This window comes from Oncorhynchus nerka, linkage group LG25 (assembly GCF_034236695.1).
Source record: "Oncorhynchus nerka isolate Pitt River linkage group LG25, Oner_Uvic_2.0, whole genome shotgun sequence".
Taxonomy (NCBI): Eukaryota; Metazoa; Chordata; class Actinopteri; order Salmoniformes; family Salmonidae; genus Oncorhynchus; species Oncorhynchus nerka.
In genome coordinates this window covers 46,382,973-46,401,161 of record NC_088420.1, presented here as the reverse complement: position 1 = coordinate 46,401,161, position 18,189 = coordinate 46,382,973, and the positions used below count along the sequence as shown (strand labels likewise).

General features: G+C 45.2%; 1 protein-coding gene across 1 annotated transcript in view; it reads right to left on the bottom strand.

Annotated features, from left to right (window-relative positions):
* Positions 1–18,189, bottom strand: part of LOC115109580 (protein-methionine sulfoxide oxidase mical3a-like) — a 149,229-nt gene that overhangs the window by 31,901 nt on the left and 99,139 nt on the right. The window contains 12 exon segments of the mRNA XM_029634623.2: positions 1,144–1,330; positions 1,845–1,952; positions 4,550–4,657; positions 4,852–4,962; positions 5,402–5,467; positions 5,893–5,988; positions 8,894–9,004; positions 10,574–10,756; positions 10,885–10,956; positions 11,175–11,293; positions 13,470–13,672; positions 16,470–16,617. Of these exon segments, the coding sequence (XP_029490483.2) occupies positions 1,144–1,330; positions 1,845–1,952; positions 4,550–4,657; positions 4,852–4,962; positions 5,402–5,467; positions 5,893–5,988; positions 8,894–9,004; positions 10,574–10,756; positions 10,885–10,956; positions 11,175–11,293; positions 13,470–13,672; positions 16,470–16,617 (1,512 nt within the window).

Genomic DNA, 18,189 nt, shown 5'->3' with positions numbered 1-18,189 from the left:
GCATTCTGGAGTCTGCTCTACCAGTGGGATGACTGGGATCACAAACTAAAACTGGGAGAAACAGCCACTCTTGTCATTGCGAACAATTTGCTACTTGTTTCATGAGCACAAGAGAGGCCTTGTGACACTCAGCGAGAGAAAATGAATAAATCATGCAGCAGACACTGAGGACAATATGATGACTCTTACTGTAACCACAAGGACAAAGCTTGGCATAGCGCGTGTGTGTGTGTGTGTGTGTGTGCGCGCCTATGAGTCAACACTTTTTACAGTACCTTCATCATGTAACAGGTGCCTTTGAGTCTAAATTGACCGTATTGTGTGTCAGAAATGTCTGTGCCCTGTTTGAATTTAGTCAAAACAAAGTGATTGTGTCATTCAGCGGGATGTTTCTGTGAACATATAAACAGGGTATGCAAGCTGTATCTATTCACATGTACACTCAGTGTACAAAACATTAGCAACACCTTCCTAATATTGAATTGCACCCCCCTTTGCCCTCAGAACAGCCTCAATTCACTGGGGCATGGAATCTACAAAGGTGACGAAAGCGTTCCACAGGGATGCTGGCCCATGTTGACTCCAATGCTTCCCACAGTTGTGTCAAGTTGGCTGAATGTCCTTTGGGTGGTGGACCATTCATGATACACATAGGAAACTGTTGAGCGTGAACAACCCAGCAGTGTTGCAGTTCTTGACACACTCAAACCGGTACACCTGGCACCTACTAAAATACCCCGTTCAAAGGCAGTTCAATCTTTTGTCTTGCCCATTCAGCCCCTGAATGGCACACACACACAATCCATGTCTCAAACTGTGTCGAGGCTTAAAAAACCTTCTTTAACTTGTCTCCTCCCCTTCATCTACACTGATTGAAGTGGATTTAACAAGTGACATCAATAAGGGATCATAGCATTCACCTGGATTCACCTGGTCTGCCATGGAAAGAGCATGTTTCCTTAATGTTTTGTACACTCAGTGTACATTTGTATTAGTCTGATCCCAGAACTGTTTGTATGACGTTACCAACTACTACAGTCATTCAATGGGAAGACAGCACAAACATATCTGTACTGAGCGAAAAGCACACTACACATTGTAACCACAACAGGTGGCTTTAAAGTAGGGTCTTCCTCCACGTACCGTCCTCCACATCGAAGGCGTAGGACGAAAGTCGTAGTGTGGTGCCGCAGTAGTCACACTTGAAGCAGCTGCGGTGGAAGAACTTGCCCTCGGCACTCAGCCGCTCCATCACGTACACACGCTTCCGGCAGAAGAAGCACACGTCACTGCCCCCGATGTTCTGGGGGAACTCCTTCCTCAGGGAACTCTGTAAGGGTGAGAGGACGAGGGGAGACAGTATTAGGGGCTGGGGAGAGGTAAAGAGAGATGAGGAGAGTGGGAGGCCATTTTCCTGAAGCCCCCGGCTTCACAACTAAGTGGGAAAAATCTAACTGGTAGAGAGTTAGGGGATATGGGATCAAATGTTCCATTGATATCAAACCATTCACAACCTAGTAGATTATGGCTGTGAATTAGCCACTGACATTTTATTTATTTATTTTTAACACCAGGCAAAAGATTTTCAGAAACACCTGAGATTATAGCCACCACAAAAGGCCACAACGCTTAAGTGGGGTCAAATGTTTCACACACACAGAACACTGGTCACAGAGTTCCTAACACACACACACACACACACACACTTACAATCCGTCTCTAGAACTAGAAGGAAGTCCTAGTTACACTCATCACCAAACACCACATTTACGTTCCCTAGCTGGAGTCACTTCACTCTTGGGTCTACAACATGCCTAGTGTCCTACGATGCCATTGGCTCTTACCAACTCCCTCTTGTCAAGTAAGGGCTTAGGTTCCTCTTGAGGCTGAAGCTGATTGGCTATCTGCTCCGCCAATAAGCTCACTTCCCCTGTGTACATCTTTAAATAGCTCTATCGAAGGCAGAGAGAGAGAAAGAAAGGACAGTAAGGATGAGAAAGACAAAGAGAGAGGAAAAAGAAAGACATGCCAAGACAAAGGGATACTTCGGGATTAGTGCAATGACTGGAAGTCTATGGTATCTCCTAGCAATGTAGACGATACCATAGACTTCCAGTCATTATGCTAAGGCTAGTTAGCAATTGCGCTAGCGCTAGTTCGCAACTTCCTTCAAACTGCATGCCAAGACATACAAATGGTATCCACGAGTTCATCCGACTCTGGGGAAGTAGATAAAAGGGCCTCATTGCGAACATCCCGAAGTATCCCTTTACGGATGAGAGAAAAGACATGCAAAGGAATGTGAGCAAAACCAAATGGCAGAGTAGAAGGAGTTGTATGAGGAAGAGGGGTAAACTATGATGGGAGGTGAGGTCGTACACTATGTAAGGCACTAAAGGGCAAAAATATTCAACTGAAACTAGGCCATGTTCAGTTGATCGGCTCACCAGCCCCATCCAATGAACTGCTTCGAATGAGTGTTTTCAACAGAAGAGAAATATGTGCAAACCAACTGCATACAACTCTTGAACCCTCATTGGCACAAAGAAAGCCATTACCCACACCGTGCCACATGCAGTGTCCGACAGAAAGCCTATTTGATTTGAACCAATAAAACACATGTGATGTGTATACACCAATACTTTAATGAGGAGCGAAAGCTGTTGACTGGCTCTGTGAGGCTGAGTATGATCCTGGACTTTGACTGTGGCTATATGCGCTTATACCCATATACACAGGCATACACACACAAACACACACAGTCAGATTTATGGTGTTAATGTTTCCTGCGCTCCCCTTTGGCTAATAAAACAAGAAAGATAGTTGGTCACCGTGGACACAGGAAGTTAGGATCAACTGTGTACATTCAAAAGAGCAGAGATTCACTGTAATATCTCAAACGCGCTTCAGCTGTAACCCTAAAACGGCCCGGATTAGATCAACAAAGATCCCAAAATAACATTTATCCTGCAGAGAGACAGAATTGAGGTCAGTTAGCACAGCGTAAGCCATAGAAAAGAGATTGAAATATTTTAAAGTATGGCTGATTTACCGTAAATATACCATGGTGTATTATAGTGGCACATCTCTGGGGCGTGATTACACCAGCCCAGTTGGAACAGAACAGGGCTTATGAACATGAGGATCAAATTAAACTGTATTGAGGCCAAAACATCAGGCAAGGACTCCCCTAAGCACAGAGACCACAAAACTGAAATGCAATGCAGGCCACACCTAAGGGACTACTTACAGCAATCTATTGGAACATAAATCAATCGTATGGCTATGACTACAGTACACTCTCTTCCACATTTCAGTGTCATCACACTTTTCACCACAGCAATCTGAGTAGTATCTTTGACTAAAACGGCAGGATGCGTTTTTACATCCATACATCATATGAACCATTCCTGTATGCAGTGTGAACTTGCTTGTTAGGACACACATTGGAGATCAGTTCAATTACATATCACAGGCCAGGCAGTGAGTTATTTGGCCCGTCTTCAAGAGCCAGTGAGTGTTAGGGTGATTTCAACTGTCAATCTTCCCAGAAGGGAGGGGCTACCGGTCTCAGAGTTTCAGGGGAGGAGAGGGGGCTCTCTGGGTTCTGGCTGTGGGACAGGTGCCCCTTTTGTATACAGAAATGCAAGGTTTTTTTTCGTGGACTCCAGGGGGAAAAAGAGGGAAGAGAAAGGGCAGCTATGACAGGATGACTTGGTTAGAGAAAAGACAAATGAGGAAAGATCCCTCATATTCCAATTCTACAGAACAGTAATGACTGATACTGAGCAAATAGTATGACTACTCGAAACCTAAATGTTTTTTATTCATCAGTTTATCGCTCCATCTGACATTCATGATAAATTGTAAAGTGACTAAAGAGGTCAGAGACGAGGCCGGTTCCTTGGTAGTCGTAAAGTCCTAGACTTGGAATTTGGACTCGGGGCTATCGAGCGGTGGTGGCGTACAGTATATCACCTGTGGATTTGCCAGCTTGCCTTGAAACTGCGAGGCTAGCTGCTCAGCCCTCTCCTGTACACTAAAGGCACGTCGTGACAGTTGGTCATCAGAGCGCAGCGGTTCTATCTCCTGCAGAATAAGTCATTATTCGTTTACAAAAGAATAGAATAGGAATAGAAAGGCAGAGTTTAGACATGGAATGGTATTTTTAGTGCTGTTCTACAAAACATCCCCGTGCTCCACACAAGACCCTGACGTTATTTCGCCTTTATTTAACCAGGAAAGATCGTTGAGGTTTGCGTTAGTGGTTGAAGTGATTTTTACGTGAACAGGTTTACCTGACCTATGCATACTAACAAGGATGTCACGAATGCTGCACCTTCACATCCCTTATCAACCATTTTTCATTGATCTCCATTTGCCATGCAGTAGAAACACAGGGGCAAATTCAGCCTCGGTCAAATATTACAATGCAGCGGTCCTTAATGGCAGTAGATCTATCTTAGAGATGAGTGCTGTATAATTCTAATCGAGCCAATCTATGGAAATCAGTGTAAGGGTGGTCGTGTTTCCAGGCAGGAGAGGATACCTGTCCAAGAGCTTCAGGGGGGGAGAGGAGGCTTTGTGTGTTCTGGCTGAGGGTTCTGGCTGACAGGTGCCACTGTTCTATAAAGAAACGCGAGGGCTTTTTCTTAAGCTCCAGGGGAAAGAGAGAGGACAGAGAAATGGAACTGTTTAGAGAAGGCAACAGGAATGAGAATGATCAGAATTATGAAGTGTACTGGAGTAAACCAACACTGCCACTAAAGACACAAATGCAATACATCTAGTAGGCCTATCACTTACAGATAACGGATTCACTGATTCTAGACAGCACGGTTTGGTATTCACCTTTAGTTTCTCGGGTTTACCCTTAAACTTAGCGACTAGCCACGCAGACCTCTCCTGGATGCTAGGGATGTGAATAGGCTCTGGTTCCTCAAGCTGCACGGATTCCCATTTCTGCAGAGCAAACCAAGGTAAGCCTTGTGTGTGTTTACAGTGTGTTTTCCCCAAAACTCGATGACACTGGGTTGATGCAGTTAGCTGGTATGGTTGGCCTAGAACCCTATGAAAGGCTATTAAATATGAGACCACTAATGACAAAGGGCAGACATATTATGTATTCTGTATATGAGTTAGCATGGAAGCACTGCTATGGTACAAGAAAACAAACAACAACCGTGCCCAAATGAAACTAGCCCTGAAATGGCACAAGTCATCACCTGCTTAACCCTTTGATTGTTGTTCGTGCCAACCATTATAGTCTGCCCACAACAATTCCTTCCGTTCTCCCCCACACAATCCGTAGAGACATCCAGTCACACACACTCTGTCTGGGTTGTTCGTTCCCCAAGGGTTAGTATTGATTACAGCAGGCCCATGCAACCATGGTTGTTACCCGGTGAGCCTGAAGTGTCTGGTCCTGTGTGGTCCCTTCCTCCTCCAAACCGTCTCTATCACAGTGCTTAAGGACACACACACAGACACACACACACACACAGACACACACTGAGAGCTAGGACCATATTTCTCCGATCTAGGCCTTCATAAGCAAACCACAGCATGCTATATACATTGTCAGATCTTCCACTACAGAAAGTATGGCAACAAGGCCCCAATCTACACACTGGTCGGCCACAACATAAGCAAACCCTCTTAAAGTTAACAAAAAGCAACCCACTGACGAGAAGAATGTAAACTAAGACTAGATAGTTTATTTTAGTTAGATTGGAAGTTGTCTAAGAGGAAGGGGAGGAAGAGTCAAGCTTTCTACTTTGGCAGCACATTTGGAGAACTTATACAAAGGTAAGACCTGAGAGGAAAGGTATTGGATCGACAAGGAAGAGGACAGGGGAGTATGTCTGGTCTGGTAGGGCACAGACTGGTCACCTGTGAGTGAAGAGAGAGCGAGGAGGTGGAGGAAAGCAGAATGGTTTTCTTAGGGCAGCTCCGTGAGCCCGAACACCACTCTCTACCGCTTCTTGGCTTGAGTGAGGAGAGGAGGACAGGCCGTCACTTGCTGGTGTCACCGACGTCCACCATTTAACACGCACATTCAAATCGATACCATTCAAGGTATCATATTACCTCATCTGAATTAACTTTTGAAGTCAACACACACATTTACATTTTAATATCAATTTAACTCGTGAGTCACATCCACTAGGCTAAAACAATCATCTGCTACAGGGCTACCCTCACCCACACACTCATTCACATTACTACCAGGGGCATTCTACTACACTAAACACTCACGCCAACACTGTTGAACGACACACCAGGACACACACACAGCGCACAAAGACCACCCACTGGATGTATGTGGAAAATGATGGCGAATAAACCACATTTCCCAACTCTAGTTAGAATACAGTTCGCAAGCATGAGAGCAAGCATTTTTTCCCCCTTCAACAGCCACAAAAACCTTATGGATGAATGGGGAAAAGAGGGCTGAGGGGAAAAAAATATTATAATAATATATATATTTTTAAATCGCATGAGGAGGAAAGCATGAAATACTGTGGAGAGTGAGAGTATACTTATGAGAGTCTAAAGAGCTACTAAAACAGGAGTACTAATCACTGAAAATGAGTGTGTGAGATGGAAATGTGGTATTGGAAGGTTCTCACTGTCCACTCAGTCTAGATGTTAAAGGTAAACATAGCTAAATTACTTTGCCACGAGCAGCACCGCAGATATTGAGATGAACGAGATGCAAGATATCATACACGTATTCCTATGGAAAACTACCGATGGCGTATGAAGCCGGAAGTATTTGAATTTGAAGCGCCATATTTCTGAATGGGGCTGAATGACACGACAACAACAAAAACGCTAAGGATCATGGTGAAAGTGGCCCTAACTAGCAAAGGATCATGGTCGATGTCGTTTTCATCCTGCCTGAGAGACACGTGCAAAGAGTGTGAATGAACCTCCAAGTAGCCTGCCGGCCTGCGATTGGTCCGTGTCTGTACGTGGTCCTGTGTGACGGCAAATGTAGTAGTCAGAATGGATCAGTATTTACTTAAATATCTCAATTTATAGCAAACTTTTAAATAATTCACTGTGGGGATCGAACTTGATCACAATAAAACACATTTTAGAGCCCAAAACAGCAGTCAAAAAATGACTTGTTTGGCCGTTCTGCCGATCGCAATTTTCATCGGCTTTCTAGGGCAGACGAGCGCTTTTGGCACCGCTAGGTCTCTACGCAGTAGCCGACCAGAAGGGCTTGTGACGCTCCAGACCGGACACTGGGGGGTCTGGTTCACAGTGTGGTAGGCTGGGCACCAAAACACCAGAGAAGTTGAGCCTCGCGCTTCAACACTCTTAGTTGTAGTGGAAACTGTTCCACTATGCTGTTTACTTTCTGCATCTACATCATAATCGCTGAGTCTACCTTCAATGGCTTAATGGTGTGTTAACTAATATTTCCACAAAAAAAAAAATCTATATTTTTTTAATTGCAGACTATATCCAGCAAATTAATTGAGGATTAGTTTTCAGGGGTCAATCAAGCACAGCTCTGAACTAGCCATGTGTCTCAAACTATTAGACTCTGCATCTATCATTTAAAAAGAACTACACAGAAACGACAAAGAAGCTACAATGATTAGCTACATCTTTGATTATTAGCACAATTAAGCTAACTGAGCTCATCTAAAGTGAAAGCATGTCTGTCTATGAAGGCATGAGATGCTAGGCTAGCTAGTAGCTAGCACTGATAGCATGGTTAGCTGGTAAGCTGGAGAGGGGAGATGGCCTACTAGGCAGGGACTACTACAGCGTCAGCCAGGTCAGCAGTACCTGCTCCCCTCTGATAGGTAGGGTCTGACACTTGACCGTCTCCTTATAGCGGAAGCTGAGCTGCTCCTGCTGCTGGGTGTGTTTCTGAGGCAATACGGAGGGAGTCCGAGAGGGGAGAGGGAGAAGGATAATCCACACGAGACAAGAGAAAACAGGGGAGAGAAAGAGATCGGGACAGGGGAGATAGAGAAGAAGATGGAGAGGGACAATCCACACGGGACAAGTGAAAACAGGGGAGAGAAAGAGATCGGGACAGGGGAGATGGAGAAGAAGATGGAGAGGGACAATCCACACGGGACAAGAGAAAACAGGGGAGAGAAAGAGATCGGGACAGGGGAGATGGAGAAGAAGATGGAGAGGGACAATCCACACGGGACAAGAGAAAACAGGGGAGAGAAAGAGATCGGGACAGGGGAGATGGAGAAGAAGATGGAGAGGGACAATCCACACGGGACAAGAGAAAACAGGGGAGAGAAAGAGATCGGGACAGGGGAGATGGAGAGGGACAATCCACACGGGACAAGAGAAAACAGGGGAGAGAAAGAGATCGGGACAGGGGAGATGGAGAAGAAGATGGAGAGGGACAATCCACACGGGACAAGAGAAAACGGGAGAGAAAGAGATCGGGACAGGGGAGATGGAGAAGAAGATGGAGAGGGACAATCCACACGGGACAAGAGAAAACAGGGGAGAGAAAGAGATCGGGACAGGGGAGATGGAGAAGAAGATGGAGAGGGACAATCCACACGGGACAAGAGAAAACACGACGTCTGGGTCGAAAGGTCAACGGACGGCACCCACGCACAGCTGCTTATTCTGGCAATACACACAAAACTATCAGATCCAGAACTTTTAGAACACGTACTCTGACCTTTTCTTGTTGTTGTCATTAACAAAATCGAAACTACTGGTTTCACCACTCCAAAGTCTACAGAAAACGAGACGTGCTATGTCTATGATCAATAACAGTTAGTAAGCTACAATCTGCACACAAAGCTATACAACTGTCAAACACAGCAGAGGCAAGGTTGCTTAGGGGTTAGACTAGGGTCTAGGGGAGGGAGGTGAGGCGTCCACTCTTTACCTGTCTCCATGCAGGGACCGGAGCTAGGCGGACAGGCTCCCTGGGGGGGCCCAGGGAGGCAGGGGGAGGGGGCAGCGCCAGGACGACACCCAAACTGGGCAGAGAATCCCCCTTTGACAAGTGGAAGATGAGTGGAAGATGAGTGACAGCCAAAATGGTCAATAACAGACCAGGACACGGTGAGCAATATCCCCATGAGTCACGGTCATGATCCATGGTGGGAGGAGAGGAGATGTTGGAAGAGAGGAAAAATAGAGAGAGGGAAGTGAATCACGAGGAGACATGCTGGTTGGAAAAAAATGTAACTGGGAGAAAAAGGACTCAAAGGAAATGGAGTTTGTCATAAGAATAGCATGCTGCATGTGTGTAACGTAATATGACTACAACATGACATGCATGATTATTGTACCAGCTGGACCCATCTCAGGCTTATAATTGACTACAGAATTAAGAACTGTAATATGGACACTGTGGCAAATACATGATCAGTATTTCATGCAAAGAGCAGAAGGGTCAAAGATGGGGTGAAAAAGTGAAGCCCATTGGCTGGAAACACCCAACACACAGGCTCATCTTTCAGCCATTCTGGTGGAACAGACACAATTCAATTCAACACAGCAGCAGCAGAATACAATGTGATATTACCACCAGTGGGACTCATCGTAAGTAGGGCTTAGCTCCTATCAAACAACATGTACATAGTCTTCGATGAGCCATTTGTAGCTGGTTATTATACCATTAGGAAAGATGACAACTAAAGACTGGTGAATCAATCATATTTTACATTGTACAAATATGTGACCAAATGAGAGACCTTTCAAACGTTCGGCACAAAGCTTGTTCACTCGGCACACCACTTGACCTGGGCCATGCTATTCACTTCTAACGTTTCATCTATTCAATTTACATGAACCAAGTGGTCCTCAGTATCAGCGATCTTAGCAGTTGTAGCGATTGCAAAGCGCACAGCCCGAGCAGGCATTGTGGAATGGCAACACTCTGGAATGCTGCTTGTGTCTTTCTATGTCAACAATAGTGGCTTGTGTTCCACTAACCCACATAGCCTTCCCACTGCTCCAGGCCAGCAGTACTGGCCTCTCAGGGTGACTGACCCAGGATCAGGTCTTAGACTGGCTCTGTAAACCCCATTCATGACCTAGTCCTGGAGGAGCAAGCCAGTCAGCACAATCAGCACTTCTGTTACCACGGAACAATATCCTGCCAGGCCTGGGACACGTTAATATTAGCATTCTGGGCCCCGTATTCACAAAGTGTCTCTCACAGTAGGAGTGCTGATCCATCTTTATATCAGAATTATTCATGACCTAAAAAAGGGAAAACTGATCCTAGATCAGCACTCCTACCCTGAGAAGCCTTCTTCATACAGGCCCTGGTGTTCAACACAATAATACAGTTGTACAGTGCTCCTACACACTCGGCATCACGAGACTATTAGTCATGTTAGACGCCGTGAGATGAAATAGATCTGCATATTTACTATTTGACAAACACACAACACTGTGTGCAAACAGAGCCGTCACCATGTGATCTACCATCCAGGAAGGCTAGATCCCAAGCAACAGTTCTCATGTTTAAAACAGTTCACTGTCGTCTCTTCCTACACCCAGGCAAGCAAGACTACCCCTTACACCCACCAGACACATAGGAGTCTCTCCATACCTGTCTTTTGAGGCCCTTGGATTCGGCGGGGGCGTTCTCCTCAAACTTGGCGAGGAGCTGGGTGGCCATGGACTTGACTTTGTTGTGGTTCCCTAGAGCTGCTGACTCTTCCTTCATCTTCCTTTCTGTCAGAGCAGTACTGTTAGATGGCCTGTCGTCACGGTTACCCCTCAAAACCTCTTCCTGTTACAAACACATGGACAGGAAGAGACCAGTCGGAGAATAAAGTTTACGTGACAGTTTCTCTCAGTTTTCAAAGCTCCGAAGTGGAGTTCAGCGTCTGAGTTTGAACCCTTGAAAGTGTTACCCACGTCTTCAGAGTGGTCAGCCTGACTGGTCTTCCTCCTCTTCCCCAAACCATCCACCTCCTTCTCCTTTTTGTCCTGTCGATCACATGATGTCACTGGTTATTTCAGGCAGACACCTACTGATTCCTACATTAGCATTAAAACGTGACAGAAACACAGTAATCCGTGTTAAAGGGAATGAGACTGCTGACAGTGATGTAATGGGCTATGAGTCCTGGCCACTGTGCTTTTCCTACTGCTGATGTAAAAAGGGCTTTATGAAATCTATTTGATTGATTGATTTGAGTCCTGACCTTGGGGTTACGCTTCCGTGAGATCGCGATGCTCTGGCCCAGCTTGCTGAGGAAGGAGATGGGGGACTTTGTACTGTTGATCAACGCAGCCTTCTCCTCAGGGCTCATGTTCTGGTCCCCTGAAAATGTAACAGACAGAGAATGTAAGGCCGTACACCAGGGTCGCATTCAATAGGGCACACTAATTTAAACAAGTATTTCTCATTGGACAAGTTCAGGTAGGACACTCCCCGGTACAGTCTGTTTGGTGCCGAATTAACATCGAATCAAAGTCTTCTTCTTTTTTGTCACATACTTCGTAGACAACGGGTGTAGATTAACAGTAAAATGCTTACTTAGGTGCTCTTTTCCAACAATGCAGAGTTAAAACATTATAACAACATATAAAAATAGTTATCAAATAAAATAACATGGCTATATATAGGTAGCAGAAAATATGTATGCAAGTTACGTTTACGTCATTTAGCAGACGCTCTTATCCAGAGCGACTTACGTAGTGAGTGCAGACATATTTTCATATTTTTTCAAACTGGTCACCCCGTGAGAGTCGAACCCACAACTCTGGCCTGGCAAGTGCCATGCTCTACCAACTGAGCCACACAGGACCTGTGTGTGTGTGTGTGTGTGTTGGGGTGTCAGTGTAAGCATGTGAGTGTGGGGGTAGAGTCCAGTGTGGCTTGGGGTAGAAGCTGTTCAGGGTCCTGTTGGTTCCAGAATTTGTACTGCTAGCCGTGAGGTATGGGGCTGTGCTCTGCCCTCCGTTTCCTGATCAGCTCCTTTGTCTTACTGACGTTGAGGGAGAGGTTGTTGTCCTGGCACCACACTGCCAGGTCTCTGACCTCCTCTGTATACACTGCATCATTGTCGTTGGTGATCAGGCCTACCACTGTCGCGTCATCAGCAAACTTTAGGATGGTGTTGGGGTCGTGCACGGCCACACAGTCGTGGGTGAACAGGGTGTACAGGAGGGGACTAAGCACGCACCCCTGAGGGGACCCTGTGTTGTGGGTCAGCATGGCAGATGTGTTGTTGCCTATCCTTACCACCTGGGGGCGGACTGTTAGGAAGTCCAGGATCCAGTTGCAGAGGGAGGTGTTTAGTCCCAGGGTCCTTAGTTTAGTGATGAGCTTCAAGGACACTATGGTGTTGAACGCTGCACTGTAGTAAATGAACAGCATTCTCACGTAGGCGTTCCTTTTGTCTAAGTAGTAGAGGGCAGTGTGGAGTGCTATAGAGATTGCGTCATCTGTGGATCTTTTGGGGGGGGTATGTGAATTGGAGTGGGTCCAGGGTGTCTGGGATGATGGTGTTAATGTGTGTCATGACCAGACTTTAAAATAATTTCATCATCGCAGTGCTAGCTGTGCCACTAGAGATTCTCGATTCGAGTCCGGGCTCTGTCGCAGCCAGCCGCGCCTGGGAGACCCATGGGGCGGCGCACAATTGGCACAGCGTCGTCCGGGTTAGGGGAGGGTTTGGCCAGCAGGGATGTCCTTGTCCCATCGCGCACTAGCGACTCCTGTGGCGGGCCGGGCGCAATGCACACTGCCACGGTTGCCAGGTGCACGGTGTTACCTCCAACACATTGGTGCGGCTGGCTTCCGGGTTAAGCGGGCATTGTATCAAGAAGCAGTGCGGCTTGGTTGGGTTGTGTTTTGGAGGACACGCGGCTCTCGACCTTTGCCTCTCCTGAGTCCGTAGGGGACAAGACTAACTACCAATTGGATACTACAAAATTGGGGAGGGAAAAAAAGGGGGCTAAAAGTCAAAAATGTATTTTAAAAAATTGCATTTTATGGATAGATGTGAGTGCTACGGAGCGATAGTCATTTAGGCAGGTTACCTTGGCATTTTTGGGCACAGGGACTATGGTGGTCTGTTTGAAACATGTAGGTATTACAGACTGGGTCTGGGAGAGGTTGAAAGTGTCAGTGTAGACACTAGATAGCTGGTCAGCGCATGCTCCGAGTATGAGTCCTGGAAATCCCGCCTTGTGAATGTTAAACTGTTTAAAGGTCTTACTCACGTCGGCTATAACATTTCATTCAACCTGCACCCCAAAAAACGAAGTTACAAAACCGGCAGGGTAGCCTAGTGGTTAGAGCGTTGGACTAGTAACCGGAAGGTTGAAAGTTCAAATTCCGGAGCTGACAAGGTACAAATCTGTCGTTCTGCCCCTGAACAGGCTGTTAACCGACTGTTCCTAGGCCGTCATTGAAAATAAGAATTTGTTCTTAACCGACTTGCCTAGTTAAATAAAGGTAAAATAAAATAAAATAAAAATACAGTACTCACCTCCGGCCCCAGGGGGCACTGTGTCCTTGAACATCTCGTAGAACTGGCTGAGGTACATGACCATGGAGAGCTTGTCAGGCTCCGCCACCTGGGACATCTCCTTGCCCGTCATGCAAGGTGAGATGCCAAACTCCCTCTCGGCCACATCAAAGCCCAGCTGATTGTTCTTCTGCTGGTCCCGCTCATCCAGGGAGTCAAAGTCACTGTGGGGCAGAGAGAGTCAGGAAAATACCTGGAGTCAAAATGGGAGTCAACACAACCATCAGCACTGTGAATGTAAACATCACTTGACTTTCCCCAATAAACATGACAAACACACGAAGCAGTGGATGCTGTGGTTGTATAATCTTTATACACGGAGTGTACAAAATGTTATGAACACCTGCTCTTTCCATGATATAGACTGACCAGGTGAATACAGATGAACGCTATGATCCTTTATTGATGTCACTTGTTAAATCCACTTCAAAATCAGTGTAGATTAAGGGGAAGAGACAAGTTAAAGAAGGATTTCTAAGCCTTGAGACATGTACATTCAGCCTCTGAATGGCACAAGACAAAAGTTTTAAGAGCCTTTGAACGGGGTGTGGTAGTAGGTGCCAGGGCCGCACCGGTTTGTGTCAAGAACTGCAACGCTGTTGGGTTTTTCACCTTCAACAGTTTCCCCTGTGTATCAAGAATGGTCCACCACCCAAAGGACATCCAGACAACTCGACAGCATCCTTGTGGAACGCTTTTGACATCTTGTAGTCCATGCCCCGACAAATGAAGGCTGTTCTGAGGGTGGGGGGGTATTAGTAATAATTAAGAATGTCCTTACTGTTTTGAACATCCACTAATGATGTGGATGTCAATTGTTGTGGGTGATAACATTGCATATGAAAATAAATAAAAACATTTAGCATACTTGAAACATCTGTATACAACCTCACCTATATATAACCAATTTAAAACCATTAGCATGTTACCCCCCTTCTTTGTATGTTTAGTGCTGCAGCATTAGTGATGGGAAGTGGGAACCAATCACAGCTGTCTGGGAGTGATTGTGAGAGCATATTTCCCCATCCATGCAGCCCCCGATCATCCTCCCACCATCATCTGGGCTATGAAAGCCAGCAGAGGAGAACAACCGCGTGGTAAGGTCAGTCAGAAGACAAATGGGTTATAATGCTAATCGCTGTGGAGCCAGGAGAGGGTAACAACCCCATCTCACCCCTCGTTGGGCAATGTGTCAGTCTCTGCTGTGTGTGTGTGTGTGTGTGTTCGCACATATACACCCTTTTCCCTGACTCAACAGGCAGTTTGACTGTGAGCTGTCACGTCATTTAGTATGATATACATACAGACTGAACCAAGGCCTGGACTGCCAAAGCTAGGAGATAAATAACACATGCTACGAACAAACAACGTCGTAAACACAGCAGACATTCCAGTCCAAGGACCATGACAGTTTTAACCCTTTCCTACTAACAAACAACGCCGTAAACACAGCAGATAGGACATTCCAGTCCAAGGACCATGACAGTTTTAACCCTTTCCTACTAACAAACAATGCCGTAAACACAGCAGATAGGACATTCCAGTCCAAGGATCGTGACAGTTTTAACCCTTTCCTACTAACAAACAATGCCGTAAACACAGCAGATAGGACATTCCAGTCCAAGGACCGTGACAGTTTTAACCCTTTCCTACTAACAAACAATGCCGTAAACACAGCAGATAGGAAATTCCAGTCCATGGACCGTGACAGTTTTAACCCTTTCCCGCCATCCCGTATATATGTGTTGAAATTGGCAGATTTTGTCATTGGTAAATCGCCTAAATTGGAACGCAGTGGCTGTACAGTAAAATGCTATACATGACATCAGAGCTCAGGTTCTCCGTTTAACAGCGCTGTGTGGGTTTTGACTGACAGCCATTATAAATTTGAGCACAGCATGACAAAGAGATGCCCCCATCCCTCCCGCCAATTTTGCACATTTGTCGTCTGAGTGAGGGAAATGCTGTAAATCGAGAGGAGTTGATGTGCTCTCAAAGATGAGACATTGAGGATTATAATAAATACAGGCGAAATAGGTTCAGAAATACAACATCCAGATTAGAGGTCGACCGATTATGATTTTTCAACGCCGATACCGATACCGATTATTGGAGGACCAAGGGGGCCGATACCGATTAATCAGCCAAATTTTTTTAGCTTTTTTTTTAATAATGACAATTACAACAATACTGAATGAACACTTATTTTAACTTTATATAATACATCAATAAAATCAATTTAGCCTCAAGCAAATAATGAAACATGTTCAGTTTGGTTTAAATAATGCAAAAACAAAGTGTTGGAGAAGAAAGTAAAAGTGCAATATGTGCTATGTAAGAAAGCTAACGTTTAAGTTCCTTGCTCAGAACATGAGAACATATGAAAGCTGGTGGTTCCTTTTAACAGTCTTTAATATTCCCAGGTAAGAAGTTTTAGGTTGTAGTTATTATAGGAATTATAGGACTATTTCCCTCTATACCATTTGTATTTCATTAACCTTTGACTATTGGATGTTCTTATAGGCACTTTAGTATTGCCAGTGTAACAGTATAGCTTCCATCCCTCTAGTTAGCGCACGCTAGCCATTTCACTTCGGTTACACCAGCCTCATCTCAGGAGTTGATAGGCTTGAAGTCATAAACAGCGCAATGCTTGACGCACAACGAAGAGCTGCTGGCAAAACGCACAAAAGTGCTGTTTGAATGAATCGTTACGCGCCTGCTTCTGCCAGTTAATCCACCATTCCTAGGCCGTAATTGAAAATAAGAATGTGTTCTTAACTGACATGCCTAGTTAAATAAAGGTTTAATTTTTTATTTAAAAAAATATATATATATTTTAAATCGGCGCCCAAAAATACAGATTTCAGATTGTTATGAAAACTTGAAAATCGGCCCTAATTAATCGGTCATTCCGATTAATCGGTCGACCTTTAATCCAGATGTGTATATGTGACTCACATGAGGTCAGGTCTGTAGCGGTGGATGAGGGCACACAGGGCCATGCCACTCTTCCAGGACATGGTGAGATCAGTCACACTGACTTTTCTGTAGCCCTCAGTCTGCCTCTGACACCAGTTTAGCAGCTTGCTGGAGCGAGCTATGGATTCTGGGAGGGGAGCAGAGGATTTTTAGACCACTTTTGGTTATTGGAGATCATTGTCATACATGCAGTGCATTGGGAATGTTCAGGCCCCACGACTTTTCCCACATTTTGTTACACTACAGCCTTATTCTAAAATGGATACAATCAAATACATTCCTCGTCAATCTACACACAATACTGCATAATGACAAAGCGAAAACGGGTTTTTAGACATTTTTGAAAATTAAAATGATTAAAAATTTAAAAAACAGAAATACCTCATTTACACAAGTATTCAGACCCTTTGCTTTGATGCACCCGGTTTCCATTGATCATCCTTGAGATGTTTCTACAAATTCATTGGAGTCCACTTGTGGTAAATTCAATTGATTGAACATGATTTGGAAAGGAACACACCTGTCTATATAAAGTCCCACAGTTGACAGTGCATGTCAGAGCAAAAACCAAGCTATGAGGTTGAAGGAATTGTCTGTAGAGCTCCGAGGCAGGATTGTGTCAATGCATAGATCTGGGGAAGGGTACCAAACAATGTCTGCAGCATTGAAGGTCCCCAAAAACACAGTGGCCTCCATTATAAAAGGAAGACGTTTGGAACCACCAAGACTCTTCCTAGAGTTGGCCACCCGGACAAACTGAGCAATCGAGAGAGGGCCTTGGTCAGGGAGGTGACAAGAACCCCATGATCACTCTGACAGATATCGTGAGTTCCTCTGTGGAGATGGGAGAACTTTCCAGAAGGATAACCATCTCTGCAGCACTCCACCAATCAGGCCTTTATGGTAGAGTGGCCAGATGGAAGCCACTCCTCAGTAAAAGGCACATGACAGCTTGCTTGGAGTTTGTCAAAAGGCACCTAAAGACTCTCAGACCATGAGAAACAAGAATCTCTGGTCTGATGAAACGAAAATTGAACTCTTTGGTCTGAATGCCAAGTGTCACATCTGGAGGAAACCTGACACCATCCCTATGGTGAAGCATGGTGGTGGCAGCATCATGCTGTGGGGATGTTTTTCAGCGGCAGGAACTGGGAGACTGGTCAGGATCGGGGGAAAGATGAATGGAGCAAAGTACAGAGATCCTTGACTAAAACCTGCTCCAGAGCACTCAGGACCTCGGAAGGTGAACCCCAGTCTAACAGGACAACGACCCTAAGCACACAGCCAAGACAACACAGGAGTGGCTTCAGGGGGAAGTCTCCGAATGTCTTTGAGTGGCCCAGCCAGAGCCGGACTTAAACCCAATCGAACATCTGTGGCGAGACCTGAAAATAGCTGTGGAGCAACACTCCACATCGAACCTGACAGAGCTTGAGAGGATCTGCAGAGAAGAATGAGAGAAACTCCCCAAATACAGGTGTGCCAAGTTTGTAGCGTCATACCCAAGAAGCCTCAAGGCTGTAATTGCTACCTGAAGCGCATCAACAAAGTACTGAGTAAAAGGTCCGAATAATTAAGTAAATGTGATATTTCTGTTTTGTATTTTTTATATGTATTTTTTATACATTAGCAAAAAAATTCAAAAAACCTGTTTCTGCTTTGTCATTATGGGGTAAACAACAATTTAATCAATTTTAGA